The following is an 18,005-nucleotide window of genomic DNA, read 5'->3' as shown; positions in this document are numbered from 1 at the left end:
ACTGCAAGGGACCTACATTTGTTTTAACTAATCTCTTTCTTTTCACATATCTATAAAAACTTTTGCAGTCAGTTTTTTATGTTCACTGCCAGTTTTCTTTCATAATCCATTTTTCCTTTTCTAATTAAGCCCTTCGTCCTCCTCTGCTGGTCTCTGAATTTCTCCCAGTCCTCCAGTATGCTGCTTTTTCTGGCTAGTTTGTACGCATCATCCTTTGCTTTGATACTATCCCTGATTTCCCTTGTTATCCATGGATGCACTACCTTCCCTGATTTATTCTTTTGCCAAACTGGGATGAACAATTTTTGTAGTTCATCCATGCAGTCTTTAAATGCCTTCCATTGCATATCCACCGTCAACCCTTTTAGAATTAATTGCCAGTCAATCTTGGCCAATTCACGTCTCATACCCTCAAAGTTACCTTTCTTTAAGTTCAAAACCATTGTTTCTGAATTAACAATGTCGCTCTCCATCCTAATGAAGAACTCAATCATATTATGGTCACTCTTGCCCAAGGGGCCACGCACAACAAGACTACTAACTAACCCTTCCTCATTACTCAATACCCAATCTAAAATAGCCAGCTCTCTCGTTGGTTCCTCTACATGTTGGTTTAGATAACTATCCCGCATACATTCCAAGAAATCCTCTTCCTCAGCACCCCTGCCAGTTTGATTCACCCAATCTATATGTAGATTGAAGTCACCCATTATAACTGCTTTGCCTTTGTCGCAAGCATTTCTAATTTCCTGTTTGATGCCATCCCCAACTTCACTAGTACTGTTAGGTGGCCTGTACACAACACCCACCAGTGTTTTCTGCCCCTTATTGTTTCGCAGCTCTACCCATACCGATTCCACATCCTCCAAACTAATGTCCTTCCTTTCCATTGCGTTAATCTCCTCTCTAACCAGCAACACTACCCCACCTCCTTTTCCTTTCTCTCTATCCCTCCTGAATATTGAATATCCCGGGATGTTCAGCTCCCAGCCTTGGTCACCCTGGAGCCATGTCTCCGTGATCCCAACTATATCATAATCATTAATGGCTATCTGCACGTTCAACTCATCCACCTTATTACGAATACTCCTTGCATTGAGACACAAAGCCTTCAGGCTTGTTTTTACAACGCTCTTACCCCTTATACAATTATGTTGAAAAGTGGCCCTTTTTGATTTTTGCCCTGGTTTTGTCTGCCTGCCACTTTTACTTTTCACCTTGCTACCTATTGCTTCTACCTTCATTTTACACCCCCCTGCCCCTCTGCTCTTGTACCCATCCCCCTGCCACATTAGTTTAAATCCTCCCCGACAGCAGTAGCAAACACCCCCCCAAGGACATTGGTTCCATTCCCGCCCAGGTGCAGACCGTCCTGTTTGTACTGGTCCCACCTCCCCCAGAACTGGTTCCAATGCCCTAAAAATTTGAATCCCTCCCCCTTGCACCATTTTTCAAGCCACGTATTCATCTGCAATATCCTCCTATTTCTGCTCTGACTGGCCCGTGGTACTGGTAGTAATCCAGAGATTATTACCTTTGAGGTCCTACTTTTAAGCTTATCTCCTAGCTCCCTAAATTCATCCTTTAGGACCTCATCCCTTTTTTTACCTATATCGTTGGTGCCAATATGCACCACGACAACTGGCTGTTCACCCTCCCCCTCCAGAATGTTCTGCAGCCGTTCAGTGACATCCCTGACCCTTGCACCAGGGAGGCAACATACCATCCTGGAGTCTCTTTTGCGGCCGCAGAAACGCCTATCTATTCCCCTGACAATTGAATCCCCAATTACTATTGCCCTTCCACTCTTTTTCCCCCCCTCATGTGCCGCAGAGCCACCCACGGTGCCATGAACTTGGCTGCTGCTGCCTTCCCCTGATGAGCAATCTCCCTCACTAGTTTCCGAAATGGTATACCTGTTTAGGAGGGAGATGACCGCAGGGGACTCCTGCACTACCTGCCTACTGCTTTGCTGACTATTGGCCACCCATTCCCCTTCTGTCCTCTTACCTTTTACCTGCGGTGTGACCAACTCACTGTACGTGCTGTCCACGACTTTCTCAGCGTCGTGGATGCTCCAGTATGAATCCAACCGCAGCTCCAATCGTTCAATGCGGTCTGCCAGGAGCTGCAGCTGTACACACTTCCTGCAAACATAGTCACCAGGGACACCGACCATATCCCTGATCTCCCACATGTTGCAGGCTGAGCAAACCACGGGGCCAATCTCCACCGACATATCCTACCCCCAATTTAACTATATTAAATATTAAAAAACACAAAACTTTATCTGTTAAACTTTACTAATAAATACTGTACCCTTAACTCCCAGAATCCTTACCTTTACTCAGAATCCTTCCCAGAATCCTTAGCCTAAAGGCAAAAATGTAAAAATGTAAACCAATCAGAGGCTTCCTCCAGACTCCTTCTGATGTTTACCATTTATTTAAATGATTTGGATGTGAATGCACAAGGTGTGGTTGGTAAATTTGCAGATTAACACTAAAATAGGAGGTAACATAGGCAGTTAAGGTTGTCAAAAATTACAATGGTAAGTAGGCCGAGGAATGGCAAATGGCATCCAATTCCGATATTTGCGAGGTGTAGCATTTTGGAAATAAACCAGGGTAGGATTTTCACAGTAAACAGTAGAGCCTTGGGAAGTGTTGTATAACGGAGTACATTTATAGTTCATCAAAAGTGTCTACGCAGGCAGGGCTCGAAAATAGCGGTTGCCCGGGTGCCATTGACCACCCAAAGTGCCGCCGGGCAACTTAAACAGCGCGTAATTTTGCTCGGCTTGGCGCGCAAATACTGGTTTATACCGATAAACAAAAAAAACTGGAGTAACTCCGCAGGTCAGGCAGCATCTCTGGAGAATAGGAACGTGATGTTCCGTGTCGACGGCTGCTGTGCGGGGCAAACATACTAAGTGCGTGGTGACGAAGGGTCGGAGCGAATGACGGGCCCCGAACAGCGACAGCGGCTCCACCGCCTCCTCCTCCTGCACCCCGCCCGGCGGAAGGAGGCCTCCCTTTCCCTCCTCAGCGTGCGAGAGGGGTTGTTTTGAAAGCGCCGTTGGTGGGTTTGCAAGCAGCGGCCGCTATCTCGCTGATAACGGCCGCTACCTGCAAACCCGTTAACAGTGCTTTCAAAACATCCCCTCTCGCACGCCGAGATCGGGAGGAGGGAGACGGAGAGGGAGGCGAAGGCCTCCTTCCGCCGTCTCAATCTGCTGCACCAAAGATCCCACACCTTGCTGTCGGCTGGCGAAGGGAGGCGGTGGCGAGGAGATCCCAACCGCCACCCCCTATGGCGTTGGACAGGGACGGCCAAGGCAGCGGGCGATGTTATACGAGGAGCGCTGACATTCCTTCCTCGCCACCTCCTCTGCCCCTTCCCCCCCCCCCCCCCCCCCCCCCCCCCCCCCCCCCCCCCTCTCTCTCTCTTGTATGCCCCTCTCCGCCCCTCTAATCCTGGGACCCCTCCTCTCCATACCGCACTGATTCCCATTCCTCTATTCAGTCCTCACTGAAATCCCCTGTGCTCCCCTCTACACCCATCTACACCCCCCCCCCCCCCCCCCCCCCCCCCAATCTATTCATCACCCTACCCACCTCGCATTGATTCTCCTGCCAACCCTCCACCCCCCCCCCCCCCCCTCATCCATCACTGGTCCCCCATTCATCCTGTACTGACCCCCCTTCCCATCCATCCTGCACTTCTCCCCCATTCATACTGCACTGATCCACCCATTCATCCCGTACTGACCCACCCTCCATTTACCCTGCACCAATCCCCCCATCCATCCTGTAGTGATCACCCCATTCATCTTTTACTGATTCCCCATTCATCCTGTACTGATCCCCTCATTCATCCTGTACTGACCTCCTCATTCATCCCATACTGATCCTCCATTCATCCTATACTGATCCCCTCATTCACCCTGTAGTGATTCTCCCTTCATCCTGCACATACCCCCCGATCCACACTATCCTGACCCCCCCCCCATTCATCCTGTACTGATTCCCCCATTCAAGAAGAATGGGGGGGGGGGGAAGTCTGAAGAAAGGTCTCGACCCGAAACGTTGCCTATTTCTTTCGCTCCATAGATGCCACCTCACCTGCTCAGTTTTTCCAGCATTTTTGTCTACCCCCATTCATCCTGTACTGACCCCCTATTCATCCTGTACTGATCCCCCCCCATCCATCCATCCCGTACTGAACCCCCCCATTCATCACCACTGACACCCCCCCCCCCCCCCGTGCTCGCCCCTCACAATTTTACATACACTAACCAACACATACTAATTCACCTGCCTCAATCCATCCATTCCACACCAATTGCCTTCTCAAACCCCCCCCCCCCCCCCCCCCCCCCCCCCCCCCCCCCCCCGCCATCTATCCACCCCGCACTGATTCACACACACCCCCTGACCCTATTGTGCTTCATGGTCTTCAGAGCAAACATTGACTCTGTTTGATAATGGAATGCAATCAAATGTGTTTTAATTCCCAATGTTATTATTTGTCTTGACATCTTTAAACATATTACCAAAAGAACATTTGCTGCAGTTATGTCCTTTGGCCACCTCTCGTCAGTTAGTGTAATGTTTAACCTGTCAGATGGGTATAGTCGGTTTTGTCAGCTATTATCATAAAATGCCTTTAGAAATTTCCTCGCAACCTGTATATTTTGTTATGGATAAATTATGTGGGAAGCGAGAGTGTTTCTGTACCAATAGCAATAACGACCCATGCTAAGGCCATGTCATGATCATTTTCGGTCCTTCACAGAGAACATGCTTGCATCAATCTGTAGTGTGTATGGTTAAGCATATATGTTACCATGGCCCAGGATTTATTGACACAGGTTGATCATATGCTGAATAATCCAACCACATTTTTGTTTGGAAGTGGAAAGATCTAATAGAAATTGCATTAATTGCAATGTGTAAAAAGAATTGAGATATTGTATTATAATTTTGCTGCATGTCATTGTGGTATATATCATGTCTTGATTGGTGAATATGTTTAGTTTGTGAGTTATTTGAAGCAGAAATGATATGTGAATGTAGACAAAAGTGCTGGAGAAACTCAGCGGATGTGGCAGCATCTATGCAGCGAAGGAAATAGGCAACGTTTCGGGCCGAAACCCTTCTTCTTCAGATTGATGGGTTTCGGCCTGAAACGTTGTCTATTTCTTTCGCTCCATAGATGCTGCTGCACCTGCTGAGTTTCTGCAGCACTTTTGTCTACCTTCGATTTTCCAGCATCTGCAGTTCCTTCTTGAACATAATATGTGAATGCTTCATTGAGCATAATTCCGACTGGTAACTATGCACTTCGTCCAAGTACATTATCGCACGCGTCATGCAAACAGTCTTAAATGACCACCTAAACTGTCATTTGGCAACCTAAAAAGCTGGCAAGGTTGCCCGGCTGGCAACAGAGGAAAAAAAGTTAAGTGAGAGCCCTGGCAGGCAGTATTTTCTGGATGAATTCTGTTAAATATAAAGATAAAATAACAAAAGAAAAAGGAATAAAGAAAAAAACATAATTCAGGGCACACAAAAATGGTTTTCAACAGTCATGAAATAATACCTAAATTTCCCTTCCAGATGTTGCTCATCAGATAATGGAGGTTCCAGGGGCATGATAAACACAGTGTGCTCACTTCGTTGTGATTCATCCAGCTCAATTAGCTTGGTATCTTCAGTGCAGTCAGCATCAACCTTGATGTATGCAAACAAAAAACATTACCACATTTTGGCTCTATTGGCCTCCTGCCTTCATTTACATTACCCGTTCACAAAAAAAAACTCAATTATCTTCAGACAATCCTTGATCTTTCACCACAAGAAGAATGTGTAATTCTTCTCGTGGTGAAAGATCAAGGACACACAAAAATGATTTTCAACAGAGCCATGGAATAATACCTAAATTTCCCTTCCAGATGTTGCTCATCAAGTCTGCATGGGCACAATGCAAGAGTAACCCAACTAGTCCCAGTTGTCAGCTAATTCCTTCCTTGGAGATACTGACTCGGGTCCCTTTTGAAAACTGCAATTGAATCTTCATCAGCTACTGCCCATGGTAGTGCCTTCTAAGCATGAATCATTTGTCGCATCACAAACATTTTTCCACTTGGATCCCATGACTCATGATATATATGCCAAGGGGAACAGTTTCTCTTTATGTACGAATGTATTCGAAGTTCCTAAACAATTAAATTATTTGGCAATTTTTTTCAGCATCTTATCCAAATATCTTCCCCAAAATTGGTTACTGTCACAGCTGTGAACAAACACCAAACAACTGAACCTTTTGTCTTTATAAAGGGTATGTCACAACGACATTGCTCTTGTGTTCTTTGCCTTTATTTATAAAGCTCAGGGTCTTTCACGCTTTGAGTTATGAAAATTGTAAAGCAAATCCAAATCTTCCTACCTTGCATTTGCTTTTTTTTAATCTCCATTTCAATTCTCCTTGGAACATGAGTAAATCTGCTGCCATCTAACTTTCAGAGAGTATAGTCCAAATTACAAAATTTGAGTAGAACAAAGTTTTCTATGGTACTGTTGGTTCTCTTGCTGATCACTTTAAAACTCTGGTTACAAAATCTTTTGTCTGTCTTGCTCGATATTCTATAAAATCATTCAAAATTTGTATGCTTTGTTCTTCCTGCTTCTTCGGTAACTTAACGTTAATATTGTCACTATCGTTTTAATTGCATTTTAATTACATTTCCTAATCCATATGCAATATTTTGCCAAAATCAATTTTCAATGGCCACACAGACAAATCTCACCAATCCTCTGTTATTTCAATAAATGCTCAAGTTAGCTTTAGAGGGTCTGTTTTTCTTTTAGAAAGATCTACAGTTTTTTCAAAAGCTAATTATTTGTCGCCATAGATTACAGCCTCAAATATCCCCACAACAAATATCCTCACTTTCTCCTGGTCTTAATAATGCATAAACATCAAAATCTCCATTTCACACTACATGATGAAATCTTGATCTCTTGAACCTTTGAGCTAATATTCTGATGTGTTTATGCCGATGCTCAATTTCTAAGTGTACGTTCACACTGTAACTTTAACGTGTAGACCATTCTTGCATCATTAAACTATTGGTCAAGGTAAATGCTGTTGGTCAAGGTAAATAAATCAAATAAACTACCTAACTAATCAATAATCATACTAACCTTGGTTCCTTTCTCTGTGCCTTTGTCAGAATGAAATAGCTGGAAAAAGATGTAAATGCTTTATTAGAAATGATTTAAAAAATACTCAATTCTACAGCACCATTTCAAAAAACTAGTAAGCAGCAACAAAATGAGGACCCGAAAACTTCTGAATTGAATTACACTTTGCAAAGTCATCTGAATACTCTTGCATTTAATCATCTCAAAGATCTCACAAAAACATTTCCATCATAACACAGTTGGTTCCTTAGTATGTGTGACATCTTGTACTTTAGTGTCGAGATATAGCATGGTAACAGGCTTTATAGTCCACACCAACCACCAATCAGCCGTTCACACTAGCTCTGTTACCCCACTTTTTCATCCATTTCTTACACACAAGGGGCAACTTAAAACAACCAATTAACCTACAAAACCAGCACATCTTTGGAATGCAAGAAATCTGACGTTCCCGGAGGAAACCTGCGTGATCCCAGGGAGAACGTGCAAACTCCACATAGACAGCACCAAAGGTCGGATTGAACCTGGATCTCTGACTGCGAGGCAGCAGCTCTACCAATTGTGCATTGCCCTCATGCCTTATTCACCATAACAAGCTATCTTTAATATCAGCAGACAGACAAGTGCAAGACGTGCATGCAGTGTAAGAGAGACTGATATTTTGTATTTAAGCATTTAGTTGTTTTTTTTTTACCAATGTTCTTGAGCCTGCAATGCAGCTAGATTTTTTACACTGAAATTGATAGATAATGCTATCTTAACTTCATAAAAAATTCTCCTGGAACCTAACATCTACATAGATCAAGGACTATTTTAGAAAAAGTCATAACATTAAAAATGCTGGTCCTATATGCAAGTACCTACAAAATCTCACCTTATCTATACAGTCATCAAAAAATGCAAGGCTAGCATCCTTGTCACTCACAAAAGAGCACTCTTCAATGAAACGAATGAACATCTGTGTTTTAGTCAGTTGAACGTAGAACTTCTGATGTGTTCGATCACGAGATTTCAAGAATCCTACCAAAAATATATTGACAGTTAAATATGAACCAGCAACATGCTCTGCAAACAACTGTTTCAGTAAATCATAGATGGTGCTTTATATTTGAAGGGCATTATATGCAGAGTTGCCATGCCAAATCAGGTATAGAAATGGGCTCTCAAGCTTTGGACATAGACATAGACAACAGGTGCAGGAGTAGGCCATTCGGCCCTTCGAGCCAGCACCGCCATTCAATGTGATCATGGCTGATCATGCACAATCAGTACCCCGTTCATGCCTTCTCCTCAAACCCGGGGATTTCGCTTGCCCCAAGAGCTCTATCTAACTCTCTTTTGAACGCATCCAGTGAATCAACCTCCACTGCCTTCTGAGGCAGAGAATTCCACAAATTCACAAATTTGTGTGAAAAAGTATTTCCTCATCTCAGCTCTAAATGGCCTCCCTTATTCTTAAACTGTGGCCCCTGGTTCTGGACTGGAGTTTAGATTACAATAGAATGACAGGAGAAGCAGGGAATTATAGACAATGTATAATTGGAAGTTTATGGGTCCACAATATAATGGCAATCTTATTAATTCAGGACAGGGTTCCATTCCAGCCAAGTCACTTAATTTTAAGATGCTCATTAGAGCAAACATTCTGTACAAGATATTCCATTCAATAAATGGGCAAAACAAAGAATTATATTTTTCGACAGTGATTTGAAGGTAGTTTGGGCATTAAGAAATAATCCAAAGATCACCAAAGAATTGAAATTAGCAGCAAAAATCAGTAACATCTTTCAATAGATTTTCCTGCAACTCCTAAGCAAGTCTCATATATAAATGAGTACATTAAACAACTCCCTTCGCTCAAGTTAGATCATAAGGTAAAAATGCTTCTCAGTTATCAGCTCACATTCGTTGAAAAGCTCAGAAAGATTCTGCCCAGCCTCGAATCTCAGACTGACTTCAATCTGTACTAATGCAGAACTGAGGATAAAAAACAGCAAGTACAGATTTGTTCCTTTGCAACTTTAAGATGCACAATATTTAGATACATGCTTTCATGTACTTATCAAAATATAACAAGAGTCACTATATTTGAAAATCTTGTCAGTAAAATGCTGGATCAGAGTCTTTCTTGCACAACAACATGAAAGTACCATGTGATGTAATCAGAAGAGGATAAACGTCATGCGTTGCTGCAGCTGGAGAGATAGAAATTGAAGTTCGTGTAAATAAAATGATGGGGCTGTGGTCTATAAAAAATGACCAGCTGAAGCAGAATATGTTGGAAAGTGGAACTCAATTTGAAGGGTTGGGGTTACACTGGAAGAAATAACTTCAAACAGAAAATCAACAGCATTTTTCAATTAGTGTCCTGCAAATTTAAGTTTCTGGAACTTTTCTACAATTACATTGTTGTGTTTGGGACACTAAGTCAGTCAATACTGCAAGTTTATTAATAATCCAGTGCCTAATCTATTTTATTCTTACTGCACATACTGTGTAATTATGAAGCAAGATTTACAATTCATGACGATTTTCACCTTCTTAACTGACTGAAAATTGATCAGAATTAAGACCAAATGATGGTGACCATGACGATTGTGCCAAAGGGAAGCAAAGGATTCAACCATTCTCACACAATAATATCCCAGAATGGCATTCAATACCAGGCCCTCTCACGGTGAACTTCTCCAGAATTATACTGAAGAAATCCACAACCCAATCCTGTGCCATGAAAAACTAAAAGATTCGTGGTCTGGTGAATGAGAAAGGCTGTTGCTAGTCTTCAATTATTTTACTGCAAGAATGCATTTATATTGAGTGGGTGGGTAAGGAACAAAAGATCAAGCACAAGTTGGTCACACATGCAGACATACACAGCTGCATATTTCTCTTGCATTAAAACAGATCTATGAACTTGGCCGTTTTGTCTTAGCAGAAGACAAATACAAAACTGAACCAGTGAGGAAATTTGTTACTAACATTTAAATACAGCAATCTAACAGGGTTAAGGTTGTAACAGAAATTTAATTTGTATATGTATAAAACGCTAAATTCAGGGAAAAACAATTAACAAATCACCTTAAAAATGGATTAGGACTGTACTTCATCTTACCTGTGCATCCTTCAACCTACAACAAACTGCCCTTTGAGATGTACAATAAGCAAGCAAGATTTTGAAATATACCTTGCAGATCATAGAGCGACTTTGCAGAAGTGGCTTTTTCAGAGGGAGCCTGGGTGATGGGCTTGAGGTACGTTCTGTATCCCTTCAATATTGATGCCATGAATCGCAAAAATGCCTCCTGGATTTCTATTTCTAGTGATATCATCTTTTTATGCCAAGAAAAATCAGCCTCTATTGGTGTCATCTCTACAGCGGACCCTTCCTGTGCTCTCCTGTGAACTAAATCATGCAACACAATCAATCTAAATCAAATTGCCAAACGTTAATAAAAGTATTCCCTTGCCATTTAGTTACGGAGTCAGTGGGGGCCCTTCAGATTAAAGCGTCAGTAAGCGAGGAGAAAGAAATAACTTTAATAAGTGTATCATTTCAACCCAATGTTAATTTGCAAATGTTAACAGTACGGCCCGATTTAAATTTTCCCAAATAATTTGATGAATTTTCTTCTTTTAAAGAACTGCACCACTACATTGCAGCAGTTTAAAATGATTATATAATTCTCACCTTCACAAAACTTGAAACCCAAGTACATTGTGAATACCGAAAAAATTAAATGCCAGGCAAATGTTGATCTATATGCATGTGCACTGTCAACTCAGCTAACCTTTCCCTTTTTGCAAACCAGTTGGAGCCATGAACATGCCAATCATCTGATCATCACACAGAAGAGAACTGCTGACAAGATGCTCCTCATGGGTCAGCACATGCTGTATTTGAATTAGTTCATAACACTGCAGGCAAGACCTGGGATATGTGGCCATGTTCCCTCACCCTGGTCTCATCCTTAAGTCTAAAGGAGACATTGAAGTATCTTGATTATCAGAAGCATTTACAAATAATTTAATGCCTTTGATAACTCCAGTTCTCAAAAGATCATCATGGGTGTTCAGAGACTCAGGATCTAAGACTCATTCGCCACATGCTGATGACTTAATTCTAGACGAGAGCTGAGCAGCAAGACCTTGAAGTCGTTCAGAGCCTTGTAGCACAGTAAGCATTTTGACAGGAGAATACAACAGATGTATATTCGATACATGGGCCAAAATCATGATGATCCGGCTCAAGAGCACATCACCATCTTACTGCGAATCCATCCACATGTTCAGATGTAATGTTGAGGTCATACAGTTTCAAATTTTGTAATTTCAGTGTTTGTGAAGCAAAGTGATCAATATTTCTAAATTCAGAACTATTGTCACAACGCCACAAAGGATGGTTCGAGTGTTAGAAAATTAATGCAGAAAGGAAGTAATTTTTTTATTTTTTTTAAAAGGATTGTTTTAATTACAAATGTATAGATAACCACTTTGGAGTTCCTCGTGGCAATTTAAAGAAAGGAGAAATAGCAAAGAGCAATTTCTGAACATGATTCAATTTCAAATACAAGCTTAAATTTTCTTTATAAAAATACTGTTTTGCTTACCCAATGAAAGCTGATTTTGTAAATTTACTAAAGAACTGAAGAGATTCTTTCCAGGTTTTTTTGGAAGTTGCTTCCAGGTCAAATTTTTCCTGTCGTTGAATCTAAAAAAATGTAAGAAAATATCTGCCATTAAACAAACATGCAACCAATATGGTGCATAAAGAATGCTACCAGAATCCTACACCATATCTGGATTGAGACTAGTTCACTACTCGGGCACCTTCTTCATTTTCTCCTTCACCAACCAGATCTTCTATTTGAAGTATTCTGTACAGTTCCTTGCTATCTTCATTTGCATGCCTGTAAAATGGCTCTTGCATTCACACCTGCATTGCCTAACTTCTTATTTCATTCCTACACATAGTAAGTCCTGCATCAGCATCCATTCACTGCATTTTTCTAGTCCAATTGACATGTTTACAATCATACTGGTTGTGTAGTTACAAACATAATTGCACTGAAAAATACTGATCTAGTTTCTGCTACAAGGTTCTATTCCTTGTGTTCTTTAAATGGGCTGTTTCCCAATAAAATAGATTCTTTGAATACACTATTGTTTGAGATACAAATCAACTGTTTGCTGAGAACATAACAGCATGCCAGCTTCAAATCACTCGTTAGTGAACCCTTATTTCAAATGCTTAGGTCTAACCTATGAAAGGATGCAGCAAGATCAATGCTGATAAGACTTCCATTCCTTCCTTGGTGAAAATATACAAGCTTTTAAGTTTAAAAACCATATATAAATGCTTACAGATATATTGTATTTGTATCCAGGTCCACACACACAACATCCAGTGGTGGGTCATTAAGATCAAAATAGCGTGAATCAACACCTACAATAAATGGAATTGGTGCATTGAGGACTCCAGCTAAGGACAAGGGACAGAGTGGAATATATGGACACTGCCAATGAAAAGGAAAGATCATCTGAAAAAGAAAGTATGAAAAACTAGTATGAACATATTTTCCAAAGAAGTTACTAATAAAAAAATCCAGATGGCTTTATGTTAATATACCAATACTTACAGTTACAACAGCTTCAGCCACACCTGTCAATACAGCAGGCCTGAGAGAATGCAGCAGAATCTTGTTTTCTATCAAGACAAAGTACAGTAGAATTGCACAATTCTCAGCACCCAAGTTCATCAACAAAGTGCTGAAGTTTGCTCCTCTAAAAAGAAAATAAATAATCATTTTGGGGTCTTTGTACTTTACTTTGAAAAAAGGTTATGGTTAGATTGGTGGAAACCAGCATAAATTATCTTAAAATGTAGACTGAAAAACAAGATCTTTCCATGGATTACAGCAGGAAACATTTAACCTAAATAAACTTTCTGAAGCAAGTATTCACACCATTCCTTCCAAAGCTATGCGGAAAATTCTCAAAGCAACTAACATGAGTTGGTGTGATGAATTTGTGTATAGTAACAGCTTTTCTGTGACGCTTTAAAATATTCAAGCTCTAGTATGACCACTTCACATAACCAGTTCCAGAATTTCAATTCCAGGTTTTCAGTTTCCCATTGGGTCACTTTTCTCCAAGAAATCAACTTTTGGAATCTCATGTTCATAAACAATGTGTTTAAACAGCAAAAGATTTGAAGATAACAGCACAGGTGCAATTAAGCAATGCAGCTTACTCGATAACACAAAACATTGCTAAATAGTTCATGCAGTGATGTCTTTGTGTGATCAACTACAATAATAACATGGGCAAGAAACACTTTCTCTGAAATATTTTAGAAAATCAGATTTTTAAAACTTTTTTTCAACATAAGTGACTCAGAGGTACAGCGAAGAGTTCCTGCCTCACAGCACCAGTGACTCGGGTTCATGTACAAATCCAAATCGGCAAATAAGTGGTTAATTGAAACAAAAATGATCAGATTAATTTAATGGAAAATTTGTAATGTTGTAAATTTGAGCCACTGATCATCTAATCAATAACACACAAGAACCCACCTTGCTACTCATCCATTAATATTCTGTCTGGCAGCTTTGAACTTCATACTATGCTGACCCCATTGAAATTTTAAAATGTAAATGTAAGAACAAATCAGTGCCACTTTGCACTGATAAAACACATCAATACTGTCAATTCATTGTAATGGCTCTATCAGACATAATTCATTTTAACATTCATCTGCAAACGTAATCATGCATCCAAACTATTCAGTTCAATTGGCAATCTGTAACTGCTTCTGTTGGAAGTGAAGTGTGAAATGAGGTGGTTAAAGCATGAAGTTCATGACAGGACTTAAAGAGCTTTATTTTGTTGTACCTTATCTGGATGTGTCAAACATTGATACTGGCTATGCAAAGTGGAAAAAGCACACCACCAGCATGTTACCTTGGGCATATTTTATATTAAAAGTTTTATTTTTCATATTTCAACTTACCTTAAAGGCAAGGGCGTTGAAACTGGCTGAGACAAAATCAATGCATCAAGTGCAGACAGCTACAAAAGAGAAACATGTTCAGTTTCAAGTTAAACCTAAATCAAGCTAACATTAACTCTTTTTTTTATTTTTAAACGCCCAAATCTCCACAGCTAATTTTATATGACTAGCAATGTGCATTAACGTTACCTGAACCAAAATTCTTGGCCTCTGGGCTGATGGGAAGGGAACATTATGCATGAAGTGGGATATATGCCTATAAACAATATAAGAAAAGTCTCAAAAATTATAAATGACAAAAAACAAAAGTGATTATAGTTAATTTGCATTAAACAGAAGGGCAACAAACATCAAAACAATGCTATAACAACAAATGTCTCCAGACAGTATCAATAGTAGTGCGCTACTTATGTTCTAGTTCTGATTCTAATCGTTCTGTTGTATGCATTTGTCAATGAAACAAACTAAGACAAAACATTTAAAAAATGGCTAGTTATCAGCTAAGCAAAATCACAAACCAATATAAAGTTCATGGACAAGGGAAAATTACCCAGGAGTTTAAAATCCTAAGAAAGTGACTTAAAACGAAGTAAGGTCAATCAGGTTTTCAGCAATGCCAAGAAATGGCTGTGGCATTCAGTGGTAAATATAACAGGCATTGCAGATCCACATATTTGGTTCTTCTCCATTGAATCGTAGGCTTAAATCCTGCCAAAAATCATGGACCCTAAAGTATAATGTGAATAGAACAATATAACAAAGATTGTGAATGAGCAGCTGCCAGGGCAAGCAGTCCACCCGGTGCTTAGATGCAGTAGAATCCTCTGACCACTTAATTAGAGATAATTTCTGTTTACCCAGTCCTAGACGTTAAACAATCTGCCACCATCACTCCCATCTTTGATAGCCCTTACTTGTTCCAAGTTCAATCAATCAATCAATAAATCAATCAGTTTTATTCTTCACTTGCACATAAAGTGTCAATGAATTTGCCAGCAGCAGTACAATGAAAAGAGAACACACAAAAACACAATAAAAATTATCCACCAACTCCAATATAAGACATCGTTCAAAAATTCTATGTGTTTTGCAACTTTCCTTTCACTTAAATGGAGATATACTTTACAAATTTTTTGAAATCCCATTTCAATTTTATTACCCCATAGAAACTTTATAGCTGCATTAAAACTTAATTGATACGTAATTAATTATTACAGTGGTATAATTACTGTTGAACTGTGCATTACCTATTATTATGGCAAGTGTGGCAATGAATTAGACAAGTAATCACTAGGAATGTTTGAGCCCCAGCAGACAAGAGAAAAAATATTCAAGAAAATATTAATTACATATTTTCACACCTAGTTGTTAGAAGCACTTAGGCTAAGTGGGCCAATTGGCAAATCCATCCATCAACAGAGTTCGAGGGAACAAGTATCTTTTTAGGCTGTGGGCCGCGCATCGAAAATGTGTCTAGAATTTAACTTTCGTGGCCCATGTCTGGTATCTACTTGAAATTTGGCACAGATTTGGATAAAATATAATTGAGAAGGAATTCATAACTCGCCAGTGTCAAACGTTGCACACTAATTAATCAAGCTAATTAGAAAATTAGATCGAAAAAGCAACATCTAGTGCTCAATGCTCATATTACTCTATGGGGAGCCTAATTCCATGCTGTGGTCTATTTAAACCATATATTATAATACTATATGTATACATATACACATGTTTATATGTATATATATACACACAGCTATATATGTACATATATATATACATATACACACACACACACACATATATACACACACATATACATACACACACATATACATACACACACACACATATATATACATACATACATATGTATATGTATATATACACACTAGACTAAGTGGGCCCGTTGGGTCCCATGTTCACACAGGAGGGCTGGTCCCCCGACGCAATATTCGATGGAGACGATAACCTCTCCACCAATTCCAATATTGGTGGCCAGTGGGGGGGCTTTCTGGAGCACTGGTATGGGTGTTGTGGGCTGATGGGACTGGTCTCCAGAGGGCTAGTATGGACATTGTGGGCCAAATGGATTCCTGGGATGACAGGAATCCAAGACACTCAAGCCTGATGTGCTGGCAGCTCACTCACGGCTGGTGGGCTGGCAGTTGACTCACGGCTATTCCTTAAAATTCCATTTCAAGCAGGGTGCAAGGCCACCAAATTCAAATCCATTTTCCTACCATTTCAAGCAGGGTGCAAGGCCACCAAATTCAAGTGCAGTTTCATACCATTTAATGCAGGGTGCAACGCCACCACATTCAAATGCAGTTTCATACCATTTCAAGCAGGGTGAAATCACCATAAAACCACCATAAAACCATACAAAACAACACACTCACAATTCAGTAGACACTCAGTGTTCAGTTGATTCATAGCTCACAGAGTCGTGACCTCTCTCTCCCCATCATGCAGAGACAGAGCCACACCCACATTTCGTGGTTTTATAATCCCTCCCCCTCCCACCGGAAAAGGTGGAGCCTTCATGGCGTGATTGACAGGAGAGAGATTCTCACTATTTCTTAAACACTAAGAACACTTTTATTTTTCATTGATGGGAAGAATCCTCTGCACCTGATGAGCGGAGGGGGACTGAGTAAGATGGCCAAAAATCACAGCCGTAAGTGGTAGTGTTTTATCTAAAATACAGTGCAAACAGGAAGTTAAGTTTTGACAACCATTTGCAGTGCCTTTTACTTCAACCGAAACCCCCAAAGAACCATTTGCAGTGCCTTTTTACTTCAACCCAAACCCCCCAAACAACCATTTGCAGTGCCTTTTTACTTCAAACCAAACCCCCCAAACAACCATTTGCAGTGCCTTTTTACTTCAACCCAAAACCCCCAAACAACCATTTGGAGTGCTTTTATGTCAAACCAACCATATTTTCATTTTCAAACAACATTAAGGGCAGTCAAGGTCAGTAAAACCATACTCAGTTTAGTAGACATGTGTTCAGTGTTATTCACAGCTCAGACTGAGATGTTTCGATGTTTCTATGTGACCCTCTCACTTCCCCCATCTTGCAGAGACTGACACTGCCGGGTTTTATAGTCCCTCCCCCCTCCCACCAGCAGGGGCAGCAGAGAGAATGTCAACATTTTTTAAACATTAATAACTCTTTTATGTTTAATCGATGGGAAAATTCCTCTGGTCCAGCTCAGCGGAGGGGGACTCTGAGCGAGGTGGCCAAAAATGGCAGCCATAAGTCATAAGCCATAAATATGTATATATATCTATATCGATGTGTATGTATATATATATATATATATATATAGTGTTATATATGTGTGTGTGTGTGTGTGTGTGTGTGTGTGTGTGTGTGTGTGTGTGTGTGTGTGTGTGTGTGTGTGTGTGTGGTGTGTGTGTGTGTGTGTGTGTGCTGCGCGCGCGTGTGTGCCCACGGCTCCCTGGGGGGAGATATATATATATATATATACACACACACACACACATATATATATATACACACACACACATATATACACACATATATATACACATATACATATATTTATTTATATATATTTATAATATATATAAATATCTATCTACATATATATCTATCTATCTTTATATATCTATATCTATATATATATATACACACACACACATATATATGTATACATGTATATATGTGTGTGTATATAAATAATGTGAATATGACTGGAGTTACATATAATTATAATTATATAAAAATGTGATGAATATAATCGCGAGTCAAAATT

The 18,005-nt window shown here is 40.2% G+C and overlaps 1 protein-coding gene across 1 annotated transcript in view; it reads right to left on the bottom strand.

The window, feature by feature from the left end:
• dennd4c (DENN/MADD domain containing 4C) overlaps positions 1–18,005 on the bottom strand; it is a 125,642-nt gene that overhangs the window by 55,334 nt on the left and 52,303 nt on the right. The window contains exons 7-15 of the mRNA XM_055632759.1: positions 14,407–14,473; positions 14,218–14,276; positions 12,845–12,989; positions 12,570–12,745; positions 11,816–11,916; positions 10,393–10,611; positions 8,083–8,228; positions 7,209–7,247; positions 5,605–5,735 (exon numbers count right to left, since the gene is read on the bottom strand). Coding sequence (XP_055488734.1) covers positions 5,605–5,735; positions 7,209–7,247; positions 8,083–8,228; positions 10,393–10,611; positions 11,816–11,916; positions 12,570–12,745; positions 12,845–12,989; positions 14,218–14,276; positions 14,407–14,473 — 1,083 coding nt within the window. The remainder of the gene's footprint in view (positions 1–5,604; positions 5,736–7,208; positions 7,248–8,082; positions 8,229–10,392; positions 10,612–11,815; positions 11,917–12,569; positions 12,746–12,844; positions 12,990–14,217; positions 14,277–14,406; positions 14,474–18,005) is intronic.

Source organism: Leucoraja erinacea, chromosome 3, assembly GCF_028641065.1.
Source record: "Leucoraja erinacea ecotype New England chromosome 3, Leri_hhj_1, whole genome shotgun sequence".
In the NCBI taxonomy this organism is placed as follows: domain Eukaryota; kingdom Metazoa; phylum Chordata; class Chondrichthyes; order Rajiformes; family Rajidae; genus Leucoraja; species Leucoraja erinaceus.
The sequence above is the reverse complement of the archived record's forward strand: the minus strand, read 5'-3'. Positions and strand labels throughout refer to the sequence as shown.